The 26909-nt window shown below is 40.0% G+C and overlaps 1 protein-coding gene across 1 annotated transcript in view; it reads right to left on the bottom strand.

The window, feature by feature from the left end:
* Positions 1–344: 344 nt before the first annotated feature.
* ACAP3 (ArfGAP with coiled-coil, ankyrin repeat and PH domains 3) overlaps positions 345–26909 on the bottom strand; it is a 138479-nt gene continuing 111914 nt past the window's right edge. The window contains exons 11-24 of the mRNA XM_073656861.1: positions 21687–21799; positions 21325–21376; positions 20234–20334; positions 18655–18766; positions 18305–18513; positions 17516–17585; positions 17330–17424; positions 15562–15770; positions 14444–14542; positions 10544–10636; positions 9783–10003; positions 8563–8672; positions 8348–8458; positions 345–6741 (exon numbers count right to left, since the gene is read on the bottom strand). Coding sequence (XP_073512962.1) covers positions 6594–6741; positions 8348–8458; positions 8563–8672; positions 9783–10003; positions 10544–10636; positions 14444–14542; positions 15562–15770; positions 17330–17424; positions 17516–17585; positions 18305–18513; positions 18655–18766; positions 20234–20334; positions 21325–21376; positions 21687–21799 — 1743 coding nt within the window. The 3' untranslated portion in view covers positions 345–6593. The remainder of the gene's footprint in view (positions 6742–8347; positions 8459–8562; positions 8673–9782; positions 10004–10543; positions 10637–14443; positions 14543–15561; positions 15771–17329; positions 17425–17515; positions 17586–18304; positions 18514–18654; positions 18767–20233; positions 20335–21324; positions 21377–21686; positions 21800–26909) is intronic.

Here is a 26909-nt window from a genome sequence, read left to right as displayed (position 1 = left end):
CGTCAGATACCATAACACTAAAAAAGAAAGGAAACTTTAAAGAGGGTGTCAACTACTTTATCATTGATGACCTATTAGGATAGGTCATTAATGTTTGATCGGTCAGGGTCCAACACCTGGCAGCCTCGCCGATCAGCGACTCTGTGTCGAACGGAAATGCTCAATTGCGGAGCTGCTCCGTCTTCCGATAGTGGTCGTGGTCGACCACTGCACATGCACCTCCTATTGATTTGAATAAGAGGCAGATGTGTGGTACCCTGCCATGGCCACTATCAGAAGACTGAGCAGCTCTGCAATTGAGCATTTCCGGCCGGCGACAACGAGAGCAGCTGATCGACGGGGGTGCTGGCTGTCGGACCTCGACCGATCAGACACTGATGACCTAACCCAAGCATAGGTCATCAATGATAAAGTAGCGGACAACCTCTTTAAATAAATGATGAATCAGTCCCTATATGTGCAATATTTTGGACTTTAATTTGGAACTTCTTATTGCACTTTTGCAGCTCTTTTGCATTCGTCTCCGATTATTTGATAGATATTCCAATCCCAGCCATGAACTTAGAAATTATACCCCCTTCAGTCGGCCGAATACTCTCTGGACCCACACAGTGACTGATCTTAATGTAGGCGAACGGTAAAGTAATACTATCCACAACCAATCAATATAAACCGAGGTCTCCCATGTGTTGCATTTTCAACTATAGTCACTTATTTTAATAACTAATTAAAAATAACTGTTACAGCCTTCAGACACAATATATATAATATAATGTATACACAACTATGTACAATTTACATTTTACTTAACATTAACAAGCTTATTTAATAACATGCAAAATAGCATATATTCAAAGCAACCAACCAGATTTCTGCTTTTATTTAATTTCCAAACAAAAATCTGTAAAAGCTAGAACGTGATTGGCTGCTGCGGGTCAAGGGTGTCTGTGCATCATCGACTCTCACCAACCAATTATTATACAGAATAGGTGTCTAGATATATTAAGTTACTACAAAAAAAATAAAAATAATAATAGTAAAAAAGGATTATGGTCTTTATTTTAAGGTCTGCCTCCATCGAACTAGGAGGATTTGCTATTTGCAGCATGTTATTAAATGTGCCTGATATTGAAGGATGTCAAATTCCTCCCATCCCCCCCAAAGAAAAAGTTAAAATACCTTCTAAAGACAAAAATAAGAAAAAAAAAAACACAAAAAATGCAATAAAACATCAAAGTCCTCATGGAAATGTTCAAAAAGATAAGTTACATTTCTGATATATAGTAAATTAATCTTCCAAATAAATTCTTTAAAAACTTAACTAAAAAAAAAAAAAGATTGGAAAATGTAACATCCATCCATATGACAAAGAAAACACAAAAGGTATAATAAAGATGTAGAAGTGACATGGAGCTTGTAGAGATCTTCCTTTAGGTTAAGACACCAGATTGTGAACTCAAACAAAAAAAAACTAAAAAAAAAAAAAGTCTTAAGAACAAACTGGAACTAAATAGGGATTTGTCATAAAAGAATATACTACAAAATAAAGCAGCTTGGACCTCAGGCAGCAGTATATCACTTGACATTGACCATTTATACTGCTCTGTTTGGCGTATACCTTAATAAATTAAGTAATAAAATAATAAAAAAAAAAAAAGTACAAAATTACATTTACATTTTAGATCTGATTTCCAATACTAGAAAGAGGAAAAGTGCACAAGTATAGAGTTGTGTCTTTTTTTTCTTTACATAATATGTATAGCGTTAACCAAAAACTATTACCCCTTTACTGCGGGGAGGAGGCTTCTTCTGTCATGGTAGGCTGCACTGTGGTATTATAGAGTGATCTGTGTGCTCTCCTGATTTGTATTCCCCATATTATAACCAATTCTTGTTTTAAAGGGGTTTTGTCTCAAGTTTTTAAATAGGCAAAAATTGCAAAGTGCTTGTAAAAACAATCAACTTTGCAATTTACCCCCCTATTAAAAAAAACAGGCCGGGAAGCGGGCGCTCCTAAAGAGGTAGAACATCCCTTTAAACCATTGCATTTTGCTGTCCCTCTGTTATTCCGATTAGAAATCTATGAATAATTTGACAACTAGGCGGTACCAGTTGTGGGTGTGTCCCTGCAAAGTCTGATCCTCACCAATCAGTGCCAATAAGGTGGGAATAAAACAAAAAGGAGTGCGCTGCCTCTGACAAAAGTTAATCAAGGGTTTAAGTATAAAAAAAACTTCCAATTAACTGCAACGCGTTTACGAGTAGAATCACAGGCATCTAAATAATAAGGCGGTAATGGTCAACACCCATTTGTCAATTTATTCATGAAAATTTTAGGGAGAAATAAAAGAGGAACAGATCCTCTTTCAAATGAAGCTCAACCATTGAGTAGCACTGGTTTGTCAAATAATGTGAAATCTACCACGGTGTGTAAAGATTATCATAACCTTTTTTACATTATTCTGATGAGTACGTGAAAGAACAAAAAATTGTTGCCACCTGGAAACAGTCAACAAGCAGGCCAGCGGCTGTTCATGCGTCCTATTGCGACTGTGAAGGTCACCATTTAGTAATTAGTGTTTTGAACAAGTTGGGGGGGTGACTTAAAAATATCTTAATAGCTACAACTTGATCTCAATTGATTGATTGTGTGATAAAACAGACAATGTGAAAATCACTATATTTAAAAATAATATTGTTTTGCCCCTGAATATTCACCCCAAAGTGCCGACCATTAAGCATCTCCCTTCTGTCTACTGCCTGTTGTCAAGCGTAATCCAACTCTGGCAGCAAAGATGCCGAGACGAGTTCAGTATCAGTTTTCCTGTCTATTATATTGCATAAAGTCATTACAAAAGAGGCAGACGTTTAGTTCAAAGCAGGCAAGTCACTTGATACTTCATGCTGGAAAATGTGTGAAAGCAAGTTCCAGCTCCTATAGTGCTTTATACTGCATGCTGGAAAATGTGTGAAAGCAAGTTCCAGCTCCTATAGTGCTGGAAGAATGCTGACAAACGGGAAGAGATTACTTTAAAAAAAAAAGTGGATGGCGAGTTACAGACTACGAGAATTGAGACAGTTCCTGAATATATTAGACTGGTATGTGCTCTAAAAGCCGATTTAAAGGGAACCTGTCACCATAAAAATGCAGTCCATTCTGTAGGTATCATGTTATAGAGCAAGGGGAGCCGAGTAGATTGATATATAGGTTTTGTAAGAAAAGATTCAGTATAACCTGTGTTTTAATTATTTAAAACTGTGTTCTCTCTGTGATTTTTAGTCCAGGGGGCGGTCCGATCCGTGATTGACAGCTATCTCTGTATGCACACAGGTACAAAAACAGCTACGGCTGGCTGTCACTGATAAGACCACCCACTGGACCAAAAATCCCAGAAAAAGCAGAGGATCAAAACACAGATTTACCAAGTCTTTTCTTGCAAAACTATATATCAGTCTGCTCCGCTTCCCCTGCTCTACAACATGGTACCTGCAGATTGGACTATATTTTCATGGTGACAGGTTGCCTTTAACTTGTTGTGGAGAATAAGACCATGCTTTTCTACAGGCACGGTGTGAAAGGAATGGTACGTTTTATTCAGTGTCAAAAAAGCTTATGAGACAGACTATTGTAAAATTACACCCATGTGCACTAAAGGTACTAAATTGCTAACCACTAATAAAAATAAAAAAAATTGGGCAACAAAAGCCACCTACTTGTTGATGGTTTCCAGGAAGCAAAAACCACAAAAAGAGAGTGGTCACTACATATATAAATGTATATGTTTGCTTTTAGGAAAAGCATGTTAGTAAAGGGTAGACTGTAAACTCCTAGAAGGAATCCTGAGGAAGGCCACACGTTTGGACCTCCAATGAAATTAGCACCTATTACTTCACAGGGAGTGAATCTTGCTGGTTAGCTGGTGAAGCCTCGAGGGCTCCTTTCTGGCAGTGCTTTCTGGTATTGGCACATGGGCCAAGGAACATCATGATTCCTTGAGATGTAACAGGACAGTTGTCTACCCCAACCTCCAAACAAAAAGAATTATCAAGTGGATAATGTTTATAACAGTGGTAATTTCCATCTCCTGAAACTCCTCGTTAAACAATGTTATAGGCCTTCGGGGAGGAATAGTAAATATGGCTGCCGTTCCCACTTATTTAGTGATTGAATGATCGGCCATTTATTGCATGTTCCCTAGTGGGCAATAAAACTTGATTACCAATCGCACTAGATGGATTTTTATTTTAGGTCTGTGCTTTTCTGAAAGGGTGTTAGAAAAGATCCATCACCCCAAAAAGACAGTGTAAAAGTATGGAGGACCTAAGGTGCATATAATATATTCTTTTCAGGGCTTTAAAGGGAATGCGTCATCAGAGTATGAATCAGAATAATGACAAATCTATTTTGGTAATGTTTCTTTCAATTCCCAATAATAAAATAAATAAATTCCGGAATAAGTTCAATAATAGACTTACACCTGTACAGAAGACTTTTCAGCAGCCTCACTATCAGCACAAAGTATAATACTAGACTTACACTTTCTGTACAGAAGACTTTTCAGCAGCCTCACTATCAGCACAAAGTATAATACTAGACTTACACTTCCTGTACCAAAGACTTTTATGAGATGACATTTTCTGAGATAACACTTCTCTACAAACAAAAAGGGTCTTATTCCATGTGAAGAACAGGAAGCAGGCGACCAATATTAAATCTAATGGTCAGAGTGAAAAATTGCAAACTTTTTGATAGGATATTGGTCACAGCTCCCACGCTCCCTCTTCATGCACAATCACCTATAATATAGGGAGTCAGAGCCAATCTATTGCTTCCTATATCCATGTGGCTGCTGAAAAAAAATGAAATATGAGCTTAGCATTAGCCTTAGGGGTCAGAGTAGAAAAGAAAAATAAATTTAATTTGATAATTTTCTGAATACACATTCCCTTTAATTAACCTTTATGAGGTCAGATGGCTAATATAATGGAAAAGGGCCTAATCAGACGTTTCCAATTGATGTATTATGGGGGAAAAAAAATCATTAGATGGAGGAATGTTTTCTGACGATGGTCTAAGCAGATAAAAATGGTCGATTTAAAGAGAAGATCAAGTAGAGATTAATCCCAAGATGTTTAACAGTCCTCTCTACGTCCTGATCTCCTCATAGGATGGAATTGCATAGTGCTAGACGTGACAAAGGGATACACTTGGGAAGCCTATAATCCTCAAATGATAAGTAGGCAAGGTGTGCTCACTAATCCGACCCGTCCGTGGCGTGGGCAGAGCTCCCCAGTAGGGCACGGGCAGAGCCCCCTGGTAGGGCACAAATAGAAATGTAGGCCTTTATAAATTCATTTAGAGCACTTTATCCCAACATGGAGGGCAGATATTAATGACACACTATATTCAACCTCTTCACTGCTGCTGCAGCTTGTGTTACTCTTCACTAATAAGAAAGAGAGGCACATAAGAAGTAAGGGAACAACGAAGAGACGAACAGACTGAAGGGGAACGGGCGTATGGGAAAAGAGAAAAATAGTAAATGCAATGCAAATGTGCACAGAAAAAAGCAAATTACATCTTAATGGGATTTTAGAGACTGAAGACACCCAATACCGACTATTATAAAGACAAGCATCCATTCATGATATAATATTTTGTGCTCTAAAATAAAAAAATGTAGGGAATCTACCAGATTATTTTCGGTCAGTCCAGAGGAGGATTGTGCAAACTCACAGCAATGGATCACAAATGTCTCCTATAATCGATCCTTCCTATCTACTCTCTGGCTATGAAGAAGTTAAGACAAAAGCACAACACTCCTAGGCAAAGGGTACGGGAAGCCGTAAGTTCATGTGTAATTAGCACACTAAGTAGAAGCGCCAGGAAATAGACAACCTCGAAAAAGGAAAAGTGCTTGATATGTGGGGTCTCTACAGATAACCCCACGCAGCATTACAGCAAATTGCTCAGAAGCCCACCACTCCCAAAAGTCAACATCCACACCCCACTCTTCGGAAGTTGTTACGACAGAGCAGACCCCCTTTTAAAATGCATCAAGACCAGAACCCTACTAAGCTAGGCAGCGAACGCAAACAAGGTCCCTGAATATAGAAGTACCTTTCACTGGCTCAGCCGGGTTCCCCTTTTACCTTCCACCCTAAATAAATAAATAGTCAGGCACTAAAGAGGCAGAAGAGCCGCAGGTTTTCCCACCGACTCAGTCATCTCAGTGTCTGTTCTGATCTCGATAACGTAAAAGTCTAAAAGAATCACAGTTTGTAAAAGTGCTAAACAGTACATAAAATAGGAATACATCAGCTTTCCTTAATGCTCTTGGCAGTGATCAGGACAAAAAACATGGTCAGAATATTGGTCCAAACCCTTCCAAAAAATAAAAAAAGAAAGAAACATTTTGGTTTAGTTGTGCCCCTGGTCCACAAGTTATTCTTCCCTCCCCTGATGCCAGAAGACGATCCCCATGCAGGTTTCCAAAAGGAAAAAAAAAAAATAAGGATGCCAAGAGCAGCTAGTGGAAAAAGTTCAAAAAAGTAGGGATCAGCTGTGCCCCCGTTGAGGGACTTTTGTCTGACTAACACTCATCTATATTAAGGCAGATGAATTCCTGGATGCACTTCCTGTACTGCTGTTCTGTTGGACTGTTGCTGGGATATTGACCTGGTTGTCCGAATGGCCCCTCTGCTTCTCTCATCTCCTCGTTCATCCGAGCAAGTCGTAGCCTGCAAAATAAAAAATAGGAGTGAGTTGACTCTTAGTACAGTAGAGAAGACCAATTTGATTCATTCTGCAATCCAGTCTGGTCCTCGGTGGCAGCCGGTCTTTACTTTTGCGCCCAACATCCTATGACATTCACCCGGTCCCATGATACTAAGACGTCACAGAGTCTAGTAAGCGCCATGCCGGGTGCAGAAGTGAAGACTGGCAGTGAAGGAGGATCGGAATGAACAGCATGAATATACACACAGCAGGTGAAATAAGTATTGAACTCGTCACCAATTTTGTAAGCTGGTTCAACTGTTGGCCTATAAAAAGGTGTCTCATTACGAAGGTGCCACACAAAAAACATCTCATAATGGCTAAACCAGTGAGCTGTCTCAAGACCTTCACAACCTTATTGTTGCAAAGAATAATGATGGCATTGGTTACAGAAGGATTTCTAAACTACTGAAGGTTCCAGTGGGCACTGTTGGGACCATAATCCAGAAATGGAAAGAACATCATTTTACCATAAACCGGCCACGGCCAGATGCTCCTCACAAGATATGAGAGAGAGTGAAAAGAATTATCAGAAGAGCTGTCCAAGAACTAAGGACCACCTGTGGAGAGCGACAGAAAGACCTGGAATCAGCAGGTACAATTGTTTCAAAGAAAACTATATTGTAAGCAATGCACTCAACCTACATGACCTGTATGCACACTCACCATGTAAAACTCCATTGCTGAACAAAAAGCATGTTCAAGTGCGTTTAAAGTTTGCTCAACATTTAGACAAGCTTGTGAAATACTGGGAGAATATAGTCTGGTCAGATGAGAGAAAAATTGAACTCTTTGGATGCCATAATACACACCATGTTTGGAGGCCAAAAGGCACTGCATATCACCCCAAAAACACCATACCAACAGTGAAGTTTGGAGGAGGGAACATCATTGTGTGGGGCTGTTTTTCAGCATACGGCACTGGCAAACTTCATGTAGTTGAAGGAAGGATGAATGGACAAATGTACAGAGACATTCTTGATAAAAATCTGCTGCCATCTACCAGGATGATGAAGATGAAATGAGGGTGGACATTTCAGCAAACCAGTGATCCCATTCACAAAGCCAAGGAAACTCTCAATTAGTTTCAGAGAAGGAGAATAAAGCTGCTAGAATGGCCGAGCAATCACCGGACCTGAATCCAATAGAAAATGTAGAAAATGTATGGAAGGAACTAAAGCTTCAGGATTTGAAGAGTGTTCGTGTGGAAGAATGGGCCGAAGTCACACCTGAGCAATGCTAGCGACTAGTTTCTCCATACAGGAGGCATCTTGAAGCTGTCATCACCAACACAGGCTTTTATATGAAGTATTAAATACATTTCAGTAAGCGTGTTCAATACAGCGTGTTTTTCCCTGTGCCATTTTTCATTATTACACATAATTTATGGACATCTGTGGTTTGCTTTCTTTGCCTGTGTGGATTGGATGGGTTGTTAACGACATCTGTTGAGAATTTCATGTCAATAGCACCTTTAGAAATATATTTACTTAGAAAATTGGTGACGTGTTCAATACTTATTTCACCCTCTGTATGTATTTTTTAAGGATACGATTAGGGGACACTCACAAAGTGACAATATCTGCATTAGCCGCCTGCACGGAAATACTGAGAGGATCTTGACCATCGTCATCCACGGCATGCTGATTGGCTCCTCGTTTCAAGAACAAACAAACCTGACTGTAAATCGAGAGAAAATTTTAGAAAGATAATCAGTAAAACCATATTTCTGGCTGATAACACTGCACATAAGGGCCTGGAATCCATACGGTCTTTATACTCACCCAGTGTGTCCTAGATACGTTGCATGATGTATAGGCGCTCGTCCTCTCATATCAGTCTGGTTTACGTCGGCGCCATTCTGTAGCAGGAACTCGCACGCTATCAGTGAGCCCTAGAAAGAAGGCAAAAGATATACTTATAGCTCAGGATGAACACGACGGAGCATGAAATAAAATAGAACACTGTAAAAAACTGTGAGAAATAATGTACCAGGAATATTAACGGTCAGTATAGAACATGGTGACTATGCTGAGCATGAGCCCAATATGGTGGCAACTAACACTCTTTATAATTTATAGAGGGGGAACATTATGCCTGATAATCAGTGGCAAAACTGGAGTCTGATGGGCCCCGGTGCAAGATTTGGACAGCCCTTCTAATCTTGATATATATGACCCTCACCCTGGTATAAATGTCCTTCATCCTAGCCCATCCTGGTATATGTGCCCCCCACTCTGGTATGTCTCCTTTATCCTGGGCCCCATCCTGGTACATATATCCCCCCATCCTGGTATATGTCCCTTATCCTGGTATATATATCCCCCATCCTGGTATATGCCCCTTAACCTGGTCCCCATCCTGGTATATATATCCCCCATGCTGGCATATATGCCCATTTTATCCTGGGCCACATTCTGATATATATATATCCCCCATCCTGGTATATATATCCCCCATCCTGGCCCCATCCTTGTATATATATCCCCCATCCTGGTATGTCCCCCGTTTGGCCACTGTTCTTAAATGTATAGAAAAAATAAACAATTATACTCACCTACCATACGCTCCCCGCCGTGCGTCGTCCTCTTCTGAAGCTGGCAGCTGACTTCAGGGTACAAGAGACGGGAGTGCATGATGTCACTGCCATGCTCCCCCAGTCACGTGTATGCCGACATCAGCTGCTGCCCTCTGATTGGCCGGCAGCGTGTATTGCCGAGCGTGGACCTTACGAGTCTGTGCTCCGCAATACACTTCAGCTGAATGTGCATCCGAGGACGGGCCCGGTCACTGTTTCGGCCTCTGCAACCGCGGTAGTTACGCCCCTGCTCATAATAAACACCTAACTGTTGCAGAACCTCATTTTTGAACAATATCGGGCTGTCCCATTAGCAGCGTTACATCGCAGGAAAGAAGTTTTATTACTTAGCAGGGGATCAGGTAAGAGGCTGTATACAGACAGATTAAAATCTAAAAATTAAAAGATTACAGTGTGATTGCATACCCCTATTACGGCCTGAATTAGAGGCGTCTTGCTCTCATCCTCATCGTTCACCCAGTTGACATTAGCCCCATTGGCGAGGGCTTCAGCCATGATTGGCAGGTTCCTTGCACGGGATGCTTTGTACATCAGCAGCCCAGGGTGTAGCTCCCGCAGGTCCTCTGGATCCGAAGGCTCCTGCTCAGTCTCGGCTTCTCCACTAGAATCTTCTGAGACCTCACACTCTAATGCCAAAGGAGAAAAAAGTATTTAAATTCATTTTATTTAATAAAACATTAGATTGGTGGGAAGAAAATACCAAGAAAATACTTATACTGAGGTTTAAAGTTAAAAAGAGTACCTAAGCTTTCATTTTTATTTCTTTTTTTGATAATTTTGTCCAGCATGGAAAGTTATGAAACTTTGCAAATCACTGCAATAAGTTTTTCTCTTCATTCCTGTAAAAAAAATTGCATGCAAGTGGTTTCCAACCCTTGTTTTTCGAAAGTCTTCAGCTGCACTGATATCAGGACGTACTCATTTGGAGTACAGATGATGTCAGTGAAAGGGTCAGCTCCAATCCCCTCCTCTGAGTGTTGTGCTTTCCAGAACAATCTCCTGCAGCACAGGAGGATGCAAGGGTTTGGAGGCCACTTGCATGCAATTTTTTTTTTTATATAGAAATTAAAACATCCCCTAATAAAATGAATAGCCAAGTTCCATAACTTTCCATGCTGGACAAAAAAATAAATATTAACGTTTACTCTTAAAAAGTGAACGCTCACCTTCCTCTGTGACACGGTCTACCACTGAGCCAAACACTAGGACATCATTGCTTCCATCTGTGCTTCCCCCCAGACCACTGTCACTGCTTAGACCTGCAGGGCCAAAAGAAAGAAACACAAAAACATGTTAAAATAGGGCAAAGGATGTGAGAACTATAAAAGTAAAAGATAATAATTTTCCACTAACTGCATAAGCAGCAGATGTAATACTGCCAGTAAGATCACTAGGAGTCCATTTCTCTTTTTATAGTGGCCCCATAATAACCACTTGTAATGAACTCAATAGAAGAAAACTTAAAATCTATAAAAAGGTAAAAAAACAGCCAATAATTTCACAATAGCTATAATCACACCAATGCTTCCCCTACGAACGTGTATAGTAACATCACCTAAAAATATGGTCTGTGCGCTGTCAGTGTGCAGCAGCGCAGACAGTCGCTGTGGATTATAAGGAAATCCTGCAGCTCCTATGGGGGCTGTTAGTTAATGGGGTCCTGTCCAGATTAGTCCCATCCCCTCTGCTACTGGGTGGTGAAACCCTGTGCAGGACGCGCATATAAAGCAAGTAAGAAGGTGAGGAACTGGCCCAGAATTTGTCAAAGGCACCTAGAAATACCCATTTAACTCCTATCCCATCAATAAGTGAACATTCCCAACCTAAAAATGTATCACCTATCTCCAAGATCCTATCCCAATGTGTAGGGCATTGCAGTAGCTTGGGTATCCATGGTTACAACCAATTGTATAGTGACAGTTAGTTAGTTGTTAGTGGTTGTAACCATGGATATCTAAGCAACTGCAATGTCCTGCACATGGGGTAAGCGACATAGCAAATCAGAAGAACTATACTACTTTTCAAATTGGAGGTATTTGCTAATATTATTATTATTACACCTGCTACATATTGGGATGACATCTTAGAGATGAGAATACCCCTCCAACTTTATCATCAGTGGGGTCCAGCTGCTCTTATTCGTATTGATCCTGAGATTAGGCACCAAAATGCTCTGTTGTAATGAAGCGGTGGCAGTAAATAAGTGACACCACTCCATTTACGGTCTATGGCAATGCTGGAGAAAGCCAGTCGTTGAGCTCTGCTGTGGCCGGCAGTTCCATAGAGAATGAATGGAATAATGACGCACATCTAGGCCTTTCAGGGCCTCACTCGCAGGATAGAGCTGGCTGCATCAGCTTGATCCCCCTATTGATCATCTGTGCCCCTCTCGCAGGATCGTGGGGGTTGCAACAGCTTAATCCCTCCCACTGATCATCAGGGCCCCCCTCGCAGGATCGTGCGGGTTGCAGCAGCTTAATCCCTCCCACTGATCATCAGGGCCCCACTCGCATGATCGTGGGGGTTGCAGGAGCTTAATCACTCCCATTGATCATCAGGGCCCCACTCGCATGATCGTGGGGGTTGAAGGAGCTAATCCCCCCTATTGATCATCAGGGCCCCACTTGCATGATCGTGGGGGTTTCAGCAGCTTGATCCCCCCCCATTGATCATCAGGGCCCCACTCGCATGATCGTGGGGGTTGCAACAGCTTGATCCCACACATTGATCATCAGTGGCCCACTCGCATGATCGTGGGGGTTGCAGCAGCTTGATCCCTACCCCATTGATCAGAAAGTTATCACCTCTCCTGTGGAAAGGAGATAACTTTCAATGCTTGGAATAACCCTTTAAAAGAGAGAAGCATGGCAAGTGGCAACAAAATGGGGGTTTATTTTGATTACTTATTCATTTTTTTTCTAAGGTGGCTCACTTTCTCCTATGTACACCAATGTCTGTGACCATACAATACAAATACCCCACAGACAACATATTGTACGCCATAAAGTTGCTATAAACACAAAATAAACATTGCTCCGATGATAAAAAAAAAAAAAATACACATTTCTATGTTTTATGACGAAGCTTGACATCTTCTAGTGAGAATAACTAAGCTATGTTATAGGGTCCATACACACAGGTACATAGAAATGGTCAGCGCAAAACGGCCCGACCGCATAACGTGTCCATAATGGACTGTGAAACCATTGCTGTAATATCTCTTGTATAGGTAACTGTATGTCTTTCTCTTGCCGCCGACCTTACCTCCATCCGGGAGGAACGGCATAGCGCTCCCACCGGGCTCAGCGCCACTGCCAGTCCATGGTGCAGCTGGCAGGGGGTGCTGCGCAGGAAGCTGGTTGGCACCTAAGAGGAAGGTGAGGGCATAATCAATTTAGGAACACAATCTTGTGTCTCTAATTTACTAGCATGATGATGAAACTACTCATGCAATCACTAATGGAGGTGAAATTTAAGAAGTACAAAAAAAAAGCAGATTCTACAGTATGGGATCATATAATAAAAGGAAAAATAATATGACAAATTTAGTGAATGAATGTAGCTAAAAAAAAAAAATCAGCAGAAATCACATGCTATATATTGGGGAGTCATGAAATAAAAAAATGCAGTGTTGTCCATAGCAAAGGACAAGCGACTGTCAAAAAAGCATCAGCAAGCATCTAATCGCTTTCTAGAATAATTGCATTTTATTCATTTCCAACACAGAAGGAACCTGTGTGGCGCTGGTGCCGGAGCAATGCTGAGATGGCATCTATAGCAATTGAATGACGCTATCAAACATTTGATTATTTTCTGTATATTTGATATGATATAAGATTTGTAATATATGTGTCGTTAACATCTCTCCTTAGTTACAAAATGGATGAGAATCACAAAACTTGTGGATCTAAGCAGAATTTCACAACAGACCACATTCTTTATTATATAGATTTCCAAGACTTGAAGGGGCTATTGTTTTACTGTGGAAAAATCCATGTCAGAATAGCTGTATAATCCTTTAGGAAATGATAACTATCTCCATCCACCAAGGCTAGTCCTCAGTGTCCCTCCTCCCTGCTTAGATCTCACGCTGCTCAGCGCAAGCTGCAGCTGTCGTTCAGTCTGGGTGGGCAGAGGCTTAATACACCTGGGCTCTTGATCTCTGTCATTCATAAAACACTCATTTTAATATCAGGATTATACAGCCATTCTGATATGGATTTTTCAATGCAAGTACACCAGCGCCCTCAGGTTTATAGATCTATTTAAGTAAGTATATAGTTTGAATCATGAAATCTAGTGACAGATCAGCTTTAAATCTCAAGTGTTGACTGACAGATGTGTCCTTCCATAGCTTGTTTCTGAACCCGTTGTGTGTGAGTTTTTTGTTTTTTTAACTAGATTGCTGTGATTGATGCCTCTGTCAGATGACATATGACAGCCATTTATCACTTATAGGCTCCCACATTTAAAAAGAAAAGAAAAAAAAACAATGTATATTTTTTTCCTCAATAGTGCGAGATTGCCTTAAAGGGGTATTGCCATCTCCAAGATCCTATCCCAATATGTAGTAGGAATATCATTATTAAATAATAATGATAATAATAAATACCTCCAATTAGAAATGTAGTATAGTTATTCTGATAAGCTATGTCGCTTACCCCATGTGCAGAGCATTGCACTATTTTATGTATCAATGGTTACAACCAATCATATAGTGACAGTTAGTGGTTAGTGGTTGTAACCATGGATACCTAAGCTACACTAATGCCCTGCACATGGGTTAAGCGACATAGCTTATCAGAAAAACTATACAAACATTATTATTTGGAGGTATTTGCTAATATTAATATTATTACACCTACTACACATTGGGGTGGGATCTTGGAGAAGGGAATACCCTTTTAAACATTTAACGCAATTCAAGAAAAGTTAAGGGCGGACACATCTGTATACTACACTAATCCATATGGTAACGTACAGGAGAGATTTTACTGAGTACACATATTCAGTCATTACATGGAGATGGATTTAGCAGATGGAGAAGTGTAACAGTGAATACTTACTACGTGGCCCAGAGCCTGTGTCAAAGTAAGAAAAGAGGGAGTCTAATTCATCTGGACAAAACAGGGAATCTCGACGGAATTTTCGCTCAAGTTTTGCAGCTGGAAAGAAGTAAGAGGGTGACTGAACAGAGACAACATCTTAGAAGTATGGAAGACACAGACCACATTGGCCATTTATTATTAGGAATATATAAGCATACATGTACACAAGTAAATATAGAAGTTAAAGGGAAGAAAATTACCTATTGCTTAAATAAGGTTTTTGTGCTACATATCTTTTTTCATATTGCGATATTGATTTTAAAAAAATTGGTAATTTTGCAATTTTTCCACTGCTTTTCTTTTTAGACTCATACTTACAGAGTATACAGATTCCTTATCATCAGAGAGAGGTAACACTTTTAAAGGGAATCTGTCAGTGGTTTCTACCATGGAATCTGAGAGCAGCAAGATGTAGGGGCAGAGACCCAGATTCCAGCGATTTATTACTTACTAGTCTGCTTGCTGCAGTTTTGATAAAATCCCAGTTTTCTCTGATGCAGATGTAGCAGAGCACAGAATGCTGAACTGTTTATCACCCCGCCCAGAACACTGATTGGCAGTATACACTGTGCATAGGCAGAAAGCTGCCAATCATTGGTGGGGGCAGGGGTTACACAGATTATCTGGACTGGCTTGCACAAGACCTAATCCTCTAGTGATAATCTCCTACTGATAAAACACTGATTGTATTGAAACTACAACACTGAGACGAATAAGTGACACATCCCTGTTATCAGGGTCTCTGAGCCTACATTACGCTACTCCCAGATAAAATATCAAAAAACCTGCCTATTCACAATAGGCAATGTCACAGCTGACCCGCTTGGCCCCTCTCTTTTCAATAATCTTCGCACATGCTCATTAGACGCTTCATTACAAAATCTAGGGTCAGAGTCTGTTCATTGTGGCTAATGTGCATGTGTTGTTTACTGAAAGGAAAGGAAGTTAGAAATGCCCTAGTGGCCAGTGTGAAAATTGCAAAATGTCTATTTTTTATTATTTTACTACAGATTGTGAAAGTATTTACAAATAGTGAAGAAATGCTGAAGAATTGTCTAGGCTAGTTAAAGGCATACCTGAGGAAAGCATGGCTGGAGACATGTTTCCACCTTCATGCCTGTACTTTCTCCGTGCAGACGGAGCTTTGATGGAGCTGTTATTTCGCTGACATTTTTTCACGCTCCACCTCTGAGACTTCCGCTCGTTTTCTAGGTCTACGCTTCCCAATCTCTTCAAAAACTTCTTCTCCACATACTTTGCTTTTATCCAGGCCTCTTTGTCCTGTCTGCAACAACACAAACTCTTAAGTCAAAGAAAACAATGTACGAAGTAACGGCGTCCACGGGATCATATAGAAAGGGGCTGAATTATTGTGCATTCCGGAATATCGGACGGTAAAAACAAGTAGATAAAAAACGTACATGTAAGGATATGAAGCCTAAAGACATTACAAAGTAAAAACTGAATATTCTACTATAAAACTTTGGGGATATTTCTTTGCAGTGTATTAACAGTATTCTCCAATTGGTCATGTATCTTAGTAGTAACATATTCTAATTTTGCAATTAAAAAGGTTGAAGACTTCAGAGTTAGAGGGTTTATTTTATTTAAGTGGTTGATTATCAGGCGGCTCAGAAGCATATTAATGTATGGAAGCACCAATTGTAACTGCTGGAAACTGGCACTTGAAGATCCGGGCGAAAACGGCAGGTTGGCATTTTCTGACTATAACTTGAGACCTTACTGTCATGCATTATGTCCATACCTATAAACTGTAAGTAAAGGCTACGTGATGGTTCACTGTATCGATGGGACATTCCTGAGGGTTCACATTGACATGTATAATCACTGAGCGCCACCTCGAGGTCTACATAATTCCTCAGTTTAAAGGGATCAGTCAGCCATATTTCCTGGTCTGTATATAAACCACAATGTCCAGACAGACCAGGAGTCTCCAGATCTGAAATCACAGCCTCATTGGCATATGTAAGGCTGCAAATTAGGGTCAAGAGAACCAGTTAATCCGTTCACGGACTGTGAAATACGCCCTTTGACTAACTAAGACTATGTACACATGTCCAGTAATCATACATTAGAATGGATCCAGCAGAACGGATTGTTGACCAAATAAGATGCTTTTTTTTTAGCCGGAAAAAAAATTAGTTTCAACTGAATCTGTTTTATTTTTTTTTTTAAACATTGAAGTCTATGGAAAATGGATCCGTTAATGAGCCGTCTGTTTTCTTTCATTTGAAACTGATCCAGTAAGCAAAAATCGGATCTTTTTCAAATGAAAGAAAAAAGGATGGCTAATGAACGGATCCGTTTTCCATAGACTGCAATGTTAAAAAAAAATCCAGATCCAGTCGAAATCAGATTTCTTTTTTAGGCTATGTTCACATGTCCAGTAGTGATCAGTTAGAATAGATCCAACAGTTATCCGTTGGCAAAAAAAATTGTGCAGACGCAAGTTTTTAGTCCTGATCTCTGCTGGATCTGTCTTTTTTTTTTTTAAACACTGAAGTCTATGAAAAATAGATTTGTTAATTAGCCATCTGTTTTTTTTTTCTTCATTTTGCTTACTGGATCCAGTAAGCAAAAAACGGATCCGTTACGAATGAGAGAAAAATGGATGCTCATTAACGGATCTGTTTTCCATAGACTTCAATGATAAAAAAAATGCTCCCGGCAGAGATCAGTTATTTAAAAATGGACTAAAGTTGTGGCTGCAAAACTTTTTTGCCAAAGGATTATTGCTGGATCCGTTCTAACAGATGATTACTGGACATGTGAACATAGCCTAAGCATGCACACATTTAGAAGTCTAGCCTCTGTAATACGTACCGAGAGCATCCTGGTGTTGGCTTTTTCAAGCCTAGCTGTTCACACTTTGCCTCGTAGATCTGATTTATTGTGCTATTTCCCAACTCACACATTAACTTGTGGGAGAAAAAGAGGAATGTTGTGTTAAAACTTCTAATATTCCGTCTTGCTAGTTCTAGAACGGACTTTACAATGCTATGTTATTACCTTAAGCAGCTCCGGTTCCCAGGAGTCCAATGTAAGAGAACGTACTTTAGAACAGTGCACCCCAAGACTCCTGCAAGACATAAGACAAGTATTATCGTTCCTCTGGTCTATAAATCAAGAAGGATAGATAAAAAACTAGATTTAGCCCAAACAACATTGTACATATGCACTAAAAAATAATATTCTATGGCTTTCTATGAAGATGGGAAACCAACTAGACACTGTAGAGTCCTGATGTGACAGAACAGCTACTAAAGACTAGCCAGCTAGACTTTATGGGGTTTCTCCAGTGAAAAACCAACTCTCATCATGCACCAAAATGAGCAACCAGAAAACAAAATGCAACAATGGAGCGATTATTTAATATGTTAATATTGGAAAAAAGAACTTTACTGTGCAGATGGCATTGCTACATAAGTATTTCATATAACTGGAGTTAGAAAAATGAGCAAGGGCACTTGCTTTTATTAAGGGACACAGTCAGACGGTCGTATAAATCGGACTGCAATGCACGGACTGGCCGGCGGCTCTCCCGACCAGAGCGTGACAGGTACATAGAAATATATGAAGCGGTCATGCTCGGGTCGGGAGAGCCGCCGGCCAGTCCGTGCATTGCTGTCTGATTTATACGGCCGTCTGATTGCGCGCGCTGATAATTAAGGGTCCAGTGGACAGCAATCCCAGCTATCAGACCTTTATGGCATAGGTATGGCCATAGTTGAGATACAATGAAACTTCTATTATGTCCTGTAGATTTATATTAACTCTCGCCATAAATTAAAGACATACCTGTGAATTCCTGAGCACTCAATGCAAAGCGTGATTCCTAAATTGATGCTGGCCCACCGGGGGTCTGTCTGTCCACAGTCGCAGCATTGGTCATTGCCAGCAATGCTCTGCACCCGCTGCAAGATGCTTTCTCCCTTGATGCTACGCTCCCTGGAGTCACTGGCAGAATCAATGCTGCTAGTGGAAGGAGATGCCGTCCTGTCAAGCCTCTGAACAGAAAAATACCCATTATGTCAAAATGTATAGAAGCAAACATAGCATCTAAGTCAAGAATATAAAAAAAAAAAAGCCTAAGCATGTAAGTAATGTCTTATTCTACTAAAGGGGTGCAGAATAGTTTCATAACCAACCTCTATGTAGTAGTTATCTGGGGTTTCCCGGTATGCGGAGGCAATGCTGGCTTGCACAGCTTGGATCCAGGATTGTCGTAGTTTCTCAGAGTCGGCTTGTAGCATGCAGCTCCTGGCGATTTTGGATATAGTAATTGTTAAAAATCACAAATTCAGCAACTTAATTTCATAAATGTGAGCAGAAGAGCTTACAGTCTGTTTTAATACCATGAAGAAAGTCATGGCTTGCCTTCACTTCACTTAGCAGGCTTTATAGTTAATCATTCTACTTTATATATTCCATACAAAATGTTTAGTATTAGGCCACAGCCCCACTATCCGTATTTGATCAGTATTTGGTCAGTATTTTTTCTCAGGAGTGGGAGCCAAAACCAGGAGTGGGTCATAAATGCAGAATTGGTGACTTGTTTCTATTATACCTTTTCTCTGATTGTTCATCACCTGGTTTTGGCTCCCAATCCTGAGAAAAAATACTGACTGAATACGGATAGTGGGGCTGAGGCCTAAGGTAAGGGCGACACATAGATGAAAGAGTTACTCTGCAACATTTTAAGTGCTGCTTATAAATATGGTCGCATGCCACACACGATGTCAAGTGACTTGGAGAAGACAGCTGCAAAAAATCTATATCTGCTGGATTTTTGGGGTTGCAGGTCACAAGCGACTTTTCCAGTTTAGAGCTCTAACTTGGGTGCGAATGTGTGTCAAAAATAGGGAAGTAAGTCTTGTAAAAATGAGTATCTACAATACTACCACTAGGTGGTGCTATAGTATGAACAATGTAGTTATAAAAGATTGACACATGGCAGTAAAAGTTTGATGCAGTACAAATCCTGGGGTGTACCACTTCAGTGCACCGATCGTTCCAGATGGTTTAATAGAATTTCCAAAAGGCTAAATGGCAATGAAGCTGTAAAGTCCGAACATGTCAGGCTGACGCCCCCAGAAGAATCATTACTGATATTTTAATTTGCACAGAGGCCATATGGCTCCTTAAGTAACATCTGCTGGAGGAGTCTGGGCAAGGGGTTCATAGGATGAAGCATAACCATGTCTGAGGATCGTGACCTTGCTTGAATCATGGATTCCCTGGTTCCTGTGAATGCCTGCACAGCACTATTCTAACAATTGCCGGTCTATACAATACAAATGAGTGCCATCTCATTAGCATTACTTTGCAAATGAGAGAGCATAGAAAGGAGGGGGGCGTCTTAGAAAACAGATGTCGACTTTAAATTCCAATGCAAACTTAATGTGAACATAACACATTATATTGTATAGTATATATTACAATAAAATGACTTTACCTGTCTGATGGCCGGAACCATACCATGACATATATGTACAGTGTCTCATCTTGTTAAATGGGTAAAATTACAGAGAAGAACAATATAATATTGAGGTACGGTTCCTAACATTAAGGGGTTACTCCCGCCGCTCCATCTATTCTAGGTAATACTGTCTGAGATAGACGAGTACACTTTTTCCGGTCTCATAGAGAATGAATGGAGCGATGGACGTGCACACCCCATACGTGGGACTCGTTGGGGTCCAGGTCTAAACTATATGCTCAACTTACTTGGAGGGTGAAACCACTTCAAAGCAAAACCTTCTTTCTATATCTTCGCAGGGCTTCACTGTGCACAGTCTAAGGTCCTCAACAACCACAGTCAGACCGTCCTGTCAAAAAACAGAAGATATTAGATTTCTACCTAGACATTTTACACCATCTATTACCATAAATGCAAAATAGAACATCACCAAAATTCTTATTAAGACTATGATCTAGAATTGCACCATGTATATTCTAACATAGTTGGCAAGGGTCCTGTCATTGACATAACGGCCTGTCCCAGATTAGTTTAAGGCTTAAAAAAAAATGGTTCCCAATTCAAGACCCACAGACGAAGAAAGCGGACACTAACTGTAAAGAGGGAAATACAAATATAGTCAACAACCCCTATAAGACGCCTTGTATTCTGACAATGAGGTTATTGGGATGTGCTGACAACAATTGTAGCCTCTTCTCTCTCCAATTTACTGTTGACTGGGCTGGGAAAGACAGATGTGGGTAATTTGATTTTCCTGGATTTATTATCCTCGTACCCATTATCTCGATTGCGGTCATTCATAAAGACAGCCCTTCAGATAGTAATTATATAACAGGGTCAACCAAGCCAATAACTATTCCCAATGACTCATCCTCGGTTTGGAAACTACAGTGAATCGCTCTCAAAAAAAGCGAAGGCAATCATAAGTAAATCATTTTTCAGGAGAAATGCCCATGTGCTCGTCACTATGGCCCACCACATTCATGTACAATCATAATGATTACAAAATAAAAAAAATCACAAATGTACAAAAAATTTTGGATCTAAGAACAAGAGGCTCAACTAAACGTTGCCCATCAAAGTCATAACACTGTCACATTGTAGGATGACTAATTAAAGGTGGTTCACCAAGCATCTAATACTGATGACCTATCCTTAGTATAGGTCATCAATATCAGATCAGTGGGGGGTCTGGCTCCCAGCACCTCCACCAATTATCTGTAAAAGCCCCCCCATACACATTAGATGAAATTTGGACGAATCCATTCATTGTGTAGCGGCCGCTGCGAAGTACTGCAGATCAGCTCCTATTCTCTTGAATGAATGAACATCTGCTTACCTTCAGCTTCTTTTGGTAAACAAGTTGACTATTTTGTATGGAAAACCACCTCCTACGAAAAAAACATAAAAGGGTTAATATGACTTGCAGATGTCTAATATAGACGAATTTATCAATATGCACCAAAAACTTACAATCATAGTTTTAAAGGTTGAAAGAATACAAGTCAATCAAGAACCTTATTTGGATCAACGTCAATGATTCTGGATGAAAACCTCACTTTTATCCAATTAGATGGAGTGAAAGGAGAATAACATCTATACAATATATACTATATATTTTTTATTAAGATTGAAGTTTTCAATACATGGCACGACATAAAAAGGATAAACTGATACTGGGCATTACAAATTTGCACTCACCGATTCCACGTCTTGAACGCATTGCTTGCCCTCTTGAAGAGGTAGCCCTCCATTACCACCCCATTGGGGGCATCCACATTAAACTCAGCTTTGGAATCATCGTAGGAGAAATCCTGCCAAAAGCAAATAAATGGTTTATATAGTATTTACCCCAATAGTAAACGTGGATTTAAAATGGGAATCTGTACTCAAAATGGTAAAAAATTGAGCACTGATTAAATTAAATCTAGAATTAAATACCAGAAGCTTCTGGATCCAGCAGATGTTGTTCATTTATGAAAGGTCAGTTCATCAATTGGTATCACACGTGTGTTTCACAGTAGGAGAATGATCAGCGATGGAGGGACCGTCTGCGGGTCTTCTGCCTGGACTCAATGGCTTCATGTATTATGCGTATGAGTTTGGGTCAGGAGGTCCTTTGCCGGTCCGTACAGCATCATCCTTACTCGGACCATGAAACAGGCCAAAGAATAATTGATGGACTGACCAATCTGAAATGAAGAACTTTTCTTGGATCCAGAAGCATTGCCAATTATTTCTAGATCTATTCAACCCTCAATTTTTACCACTTTTGGGGGAGTCCACACTTGAATCTTGAGCGTTGAATAGATAGAGAATATTTGTCTGATGCTTCTTTCAGCAGAAGTTGTTCATTTTAGTTAGGTCAGTTCATCAATTATTCTTGTACAGTGAAATACTCTTGTACGGATCGGCCGTGAATCTCTTGACCCAAACTCAACAGCCTCAGACATACAGTATACGAAGCCATTGAGATCAGGTCAGGAGACCTGCGGCCGATTCATATATTGCTTTCCATACCTGTACTGTGAAACACCAATATGTGAAACTGGACTTGATTTGGACAAAAACAAACCCTAATTGACCCTAATAATAATTTTCAGTGTTATTTTCTTGGGTTTTCCTTTACATAAAAGCATGTTTATTCAATGAATGTGCACCGAGACATAAAAGTTGATTCCCCCATGTGTCATTTTATGTGAATATACCATAAATTTAATTAGTACAGTAATTGTTTGTTCCAACATATGGTAATAATTCATGATAAATTTAGGGTGTTTTTTTCAGTACGGTTTTTAAAGATCGGCCATTTTGTAAACCAATTTCATCAGGATGCCAGCAATATATTTTAATGGTAACTCCAAATATCACTGAACTAGAAGTGACACATTCACTAGGTTGAGACTCCTGCTAAAATAATAGGACAAATTCTCAGTGTTTCAGCAAGAAAAAGGAAGCCCCAGAGGCATAAAGAGGTCACATCCGGGCCTTGGAGACTAACAAGCCCTCTGTCCTATTTGGTTACAGTATTGTAACTAAAGAGTCATGTTATGGGGCTCCCGATACAGTTCCAGCACAATTGGGAAGAAGTAGAGTAGTAGCCCAAAGCAACCAATCTGGATATTGTCATTTTAACATACTGTGATACTGCTGTCCATAGCAACCAATCAGAATCCAGAACTCATTTTTGCAGCACTAACTAGAAAATGAAAGCAGTGAGCTGATTGGCTGCTGTGACTTGCTCCTTTACCGTCAGTCCCGACATGTCGCTCTACATATGGCTGTTGTTTCGGTCATCGATTGATGCACATATTAATAAAGGAAATACATGTTCTTATGACAGGAGTTTATTAGGTAGAGTTACTATAGTAGAAAAGGAGAACAACTCAGCAATTCATTGCAAAAGGTATATTTATTGAATCATACAAGAGTAAAGAGTAAATATTTAAAAAAGACAAAAAGAGGTGACTAGATGGAAAAAATGCTTGAAGGTCAGGCACATACAAATGTTAAAAGTAGTGATATTAGTCTCTGGATTAGGTAGAATTGCACAATTGCCCGTAGTCAAAGAAATATATATATACCAATCATAAGTATGAATAAGTAAAATGAGCAAAAAACAATCCCTAATGGAGATTCCTATAGAAGGAAGGACCTTCCACCTATAAGAAGGTGAGATAGAGCCATTATAATATCATATGAAAAGCATAATCTAAACCAGGTACCAGAGCAGAGTACAGATCCATGAATAATTACCTGAAAAACTAGCACAGTCAGAGTGGAGGGGGGAAGATTGAGTGGTACCAGAAGCCCGACGCGCGTTTCGCGGTGTAACCAACCGCTTTCTCAAGGGCAGGTGCTGTTACTATAGTGACTAAAGAAAGAACAGTTGTCATAGAAGGCCAGGAAAGGCCACCATAACAGCTGTGAAATATCCAGCTTTCCTGAATGACAGAAAAGTCATCTCTTCAGAACAGAAATGTAGGAAAACTCCTACTAAGGTGGCTCTAAACTGTACAGATATTACCAAGAAACACCAACAAAATTTTTCTAAAATGGCTACTGAAAAATGACAGCTGGAATCTGACTTTTTGCTACGGGCAATTGCTCCAGTTTTACCTCAGAATACGCCGCCATTTTTGGTACCACTAAGAATTTACCTCAGGCCTCTCAATCTTTTACTTAACGACCTTTCTGTCGAATCATTGGGGATGATGGTTATGGAACCAAATGTCAAAATGTGAAAGGTTTAACTATAGATGATAGGATATGATAAGGAGACATTTACCAGCCTCTTTCAGCTTCCAATTTCTGTACACCGTGGACGAGCAGTGTAACTAATTTTACAGATAAATGCAAATTATTGGCCTTTTTTACATACCATTATGCAAGTTTTTATTTTTGTTCAGAACAAAATGGCTTCTTCCATTGCATGTAGATGGTAGTAGTGGATTAATGGTGCTGGTGACAGCTTCCTCAGTGTCTGAGAGGCGACCATAATGACTGTATTGGCTCTGATGTTAGACTAGGTGCCATCATGTGCACTTTTTTCCTTAAATTGTGTCGTTGATGGTCTGGATATAGACTGAAAAAATGCTAGTCCGAACCGACCCTTATGCAACTGTCTACCTATACCATTTTATATGCCTGCAATTCACTGCCATTAAAAAAAATGTATGCAATGGCATTAAAAGGCTAATGCAACACTAAATGTTCAAGAAAAGTAATGACCATGACCTCACAGACTAAACAATTACACTAAATCTAGCTAAATTTGACAGCTAGTATGGCAAAAAACAGATTTGGATTGATTGTAAATTAGTTTTGTAATAGGATACATATAACAATTATCCCTAAACTTTAATTTATGGACAGATCGTTAAGAAAGTCATTATATCTCAGCAATAATTACATCAGTTCTGCTCCAGTAGAGCTTAGAATGGGGGAAAAATAAAAATAGAGAACAGTGAAGAGCCACATAAAACAAAGATAAGTCTAGAATGGACGATCCATTTCCATGACCGATGCTCCATGTGATTTGCCGCCGGATTCTGGGACCCACGACAATCAGCGAGTGCTCAAAAATTTCTGCAGAGATTCTGGGACCCACAACAATCAGCGAGTGCTCAAAAATTTCTGCAGAGATTCTGGGACCCACAACAACAAGCGAGTGCTCAAAACTTTCTGCAGTGATTCTGGGACCCACAACAATCAGCGAGTGGTCAAAAATTTCTGCAGTGATTCTGGGACCCACAACAATCAGCGAGTGCTCAAAAATTTCTGCAGTGATTCTGGGACCCACAACAATCAAGCGAGTGCTCAAAAATTTGTGCAGTACTGAAGTATTACATGGAGCCTACTGTACTGAATGGGAATACATAAGACTCCAGCAATACTTCTGTAACGAGAGATATTTTTTTATACTCTCCGCTCCACCCTCCTCCCATTACTTAAATATGATCTTATGGGGGTTATCTAAGACTAAGGCAGCATTTACACTGCACAATTATCGCTAACAAGATTTCCGAGCAATGCCTGTTTCACGCTAATCGGGTAGTGTTAAGAGCCTGACAATCACCCGACAAACAAGTAAAACGCTCGTTCGTTGGGTGAAATTATCTTTTGGTTTGCCCAAAAGATCATCGTTCTCGACAGGGCAACGTCTTGTGGAAACCGGACTTACGCTGTCTAGAACAATGGCAGCCTATGCACACTGAACAATCTGTACACATCGTTCAGTGCACGTCTGAAACAGGCTATTAAATGACCAAACATGTTGCAGGTCGCTTTGCGCTGGGTAAATGCCACCTTATAGGGGCTTGCCTGGTTTAGAAAACCTATTATTGAACTCCTCATTGATTGTAAGATTGCAGGAAGGGCCCTCACTCCTTTTGGTGTCTGTTGAGTTGTCTTATTCTGTAATGTCTTTATTGTCTGTACAAGTCCCCTCTAAAATGTAAATCTAAAATATGTTGGCAAAATAGGACTAAAAAATTATTATTTTAACTCCATAAGATTAGGGTCACATCAGCGTATATTCTTTAATCCGAGAGAATCTGGCCGATTATGCTAATCAAACTCTGAGTGTGATCGTAGGTAGTATGATCAGATTTTCTCGGATGAGAAGATGGGAAAAAAAAAATCTCCATCTTGTCCATTCTGTAAGTCCGTGAAAGTCAGACTGCATTCAAATGTCAACCAAGTGCAGTCCAATGTTTTCCACGGAATTATTGAGTTGCATGGGCGAGTGTGATCCAAAGATTGGCATGCTGCGATATTTTTCTCAGTCTCTGTCCGAGGAAAAAAATTGGACATGTGCACGGCCCCATAGAACAACACTGGTCCAAGAGCGGTCTGATGTTTTGCCGGATCGCACTCGGACCAAAAATACAGTCGTTTGCACAAGCCCTAAGAAGGAGTCTTGAGTTCAATAGGACAACATGCCCAATACAATAATGACCTATGGTGGCTACGAAAGGGTTACACCAAATGCTTTGGTGCTACTGAGCACTCCAGAATAACAGCTTTTGATGGGACTGGCAGCTAAGATAACAACAATGCAAATTAGTTGACCATTTTCACCAAATAGTCACAATTAATTAAGGAAAAGTCAATGCTTGCCAGGAGACGAGCAGAAAAATAATAATTATGAAGGAAATCTCTTTATATGCTTAATGTGGATTTTGTATTGACCTTTATTTTCATCCGATAAAACATTAAAAAAAAATGTCTATTTACACAGTGGAAATAAATCTTAATATTACACATTGATTTCCATTGCATCACAGTGTATTTATTAAATCTGTGTGATCACTATAGGGTTAACCACTCATGCCTTCACTTTCTGTAATGCGCTGTCTTCCATCTGTGACATCACAATGGTTTCTTTGGCAACATGTTCAATGCCCGTGAGGCCACACAATA

Source organism: Phyllobates terribilis, unplaced genomic scaffold (assembly GCF_046119375.1).
Source record: "Phyllobates terribilis strain yellow unplaced genomic scaffold, ASM4611937v1 Scaffold_12__6_contigs__length_324123572, whole genome shotgun sequence".
Classification (NCBI taxonomy): domain Eukaryota; kingdom Metazoa; phylum Chordata; class Amphibia; order Anura; family Dendrobatidae; genus Phyllobates; species Phyllobates terribilis.
This window is presented reverse-complemented; position numbering and strand designations above follow the sequence as displayed.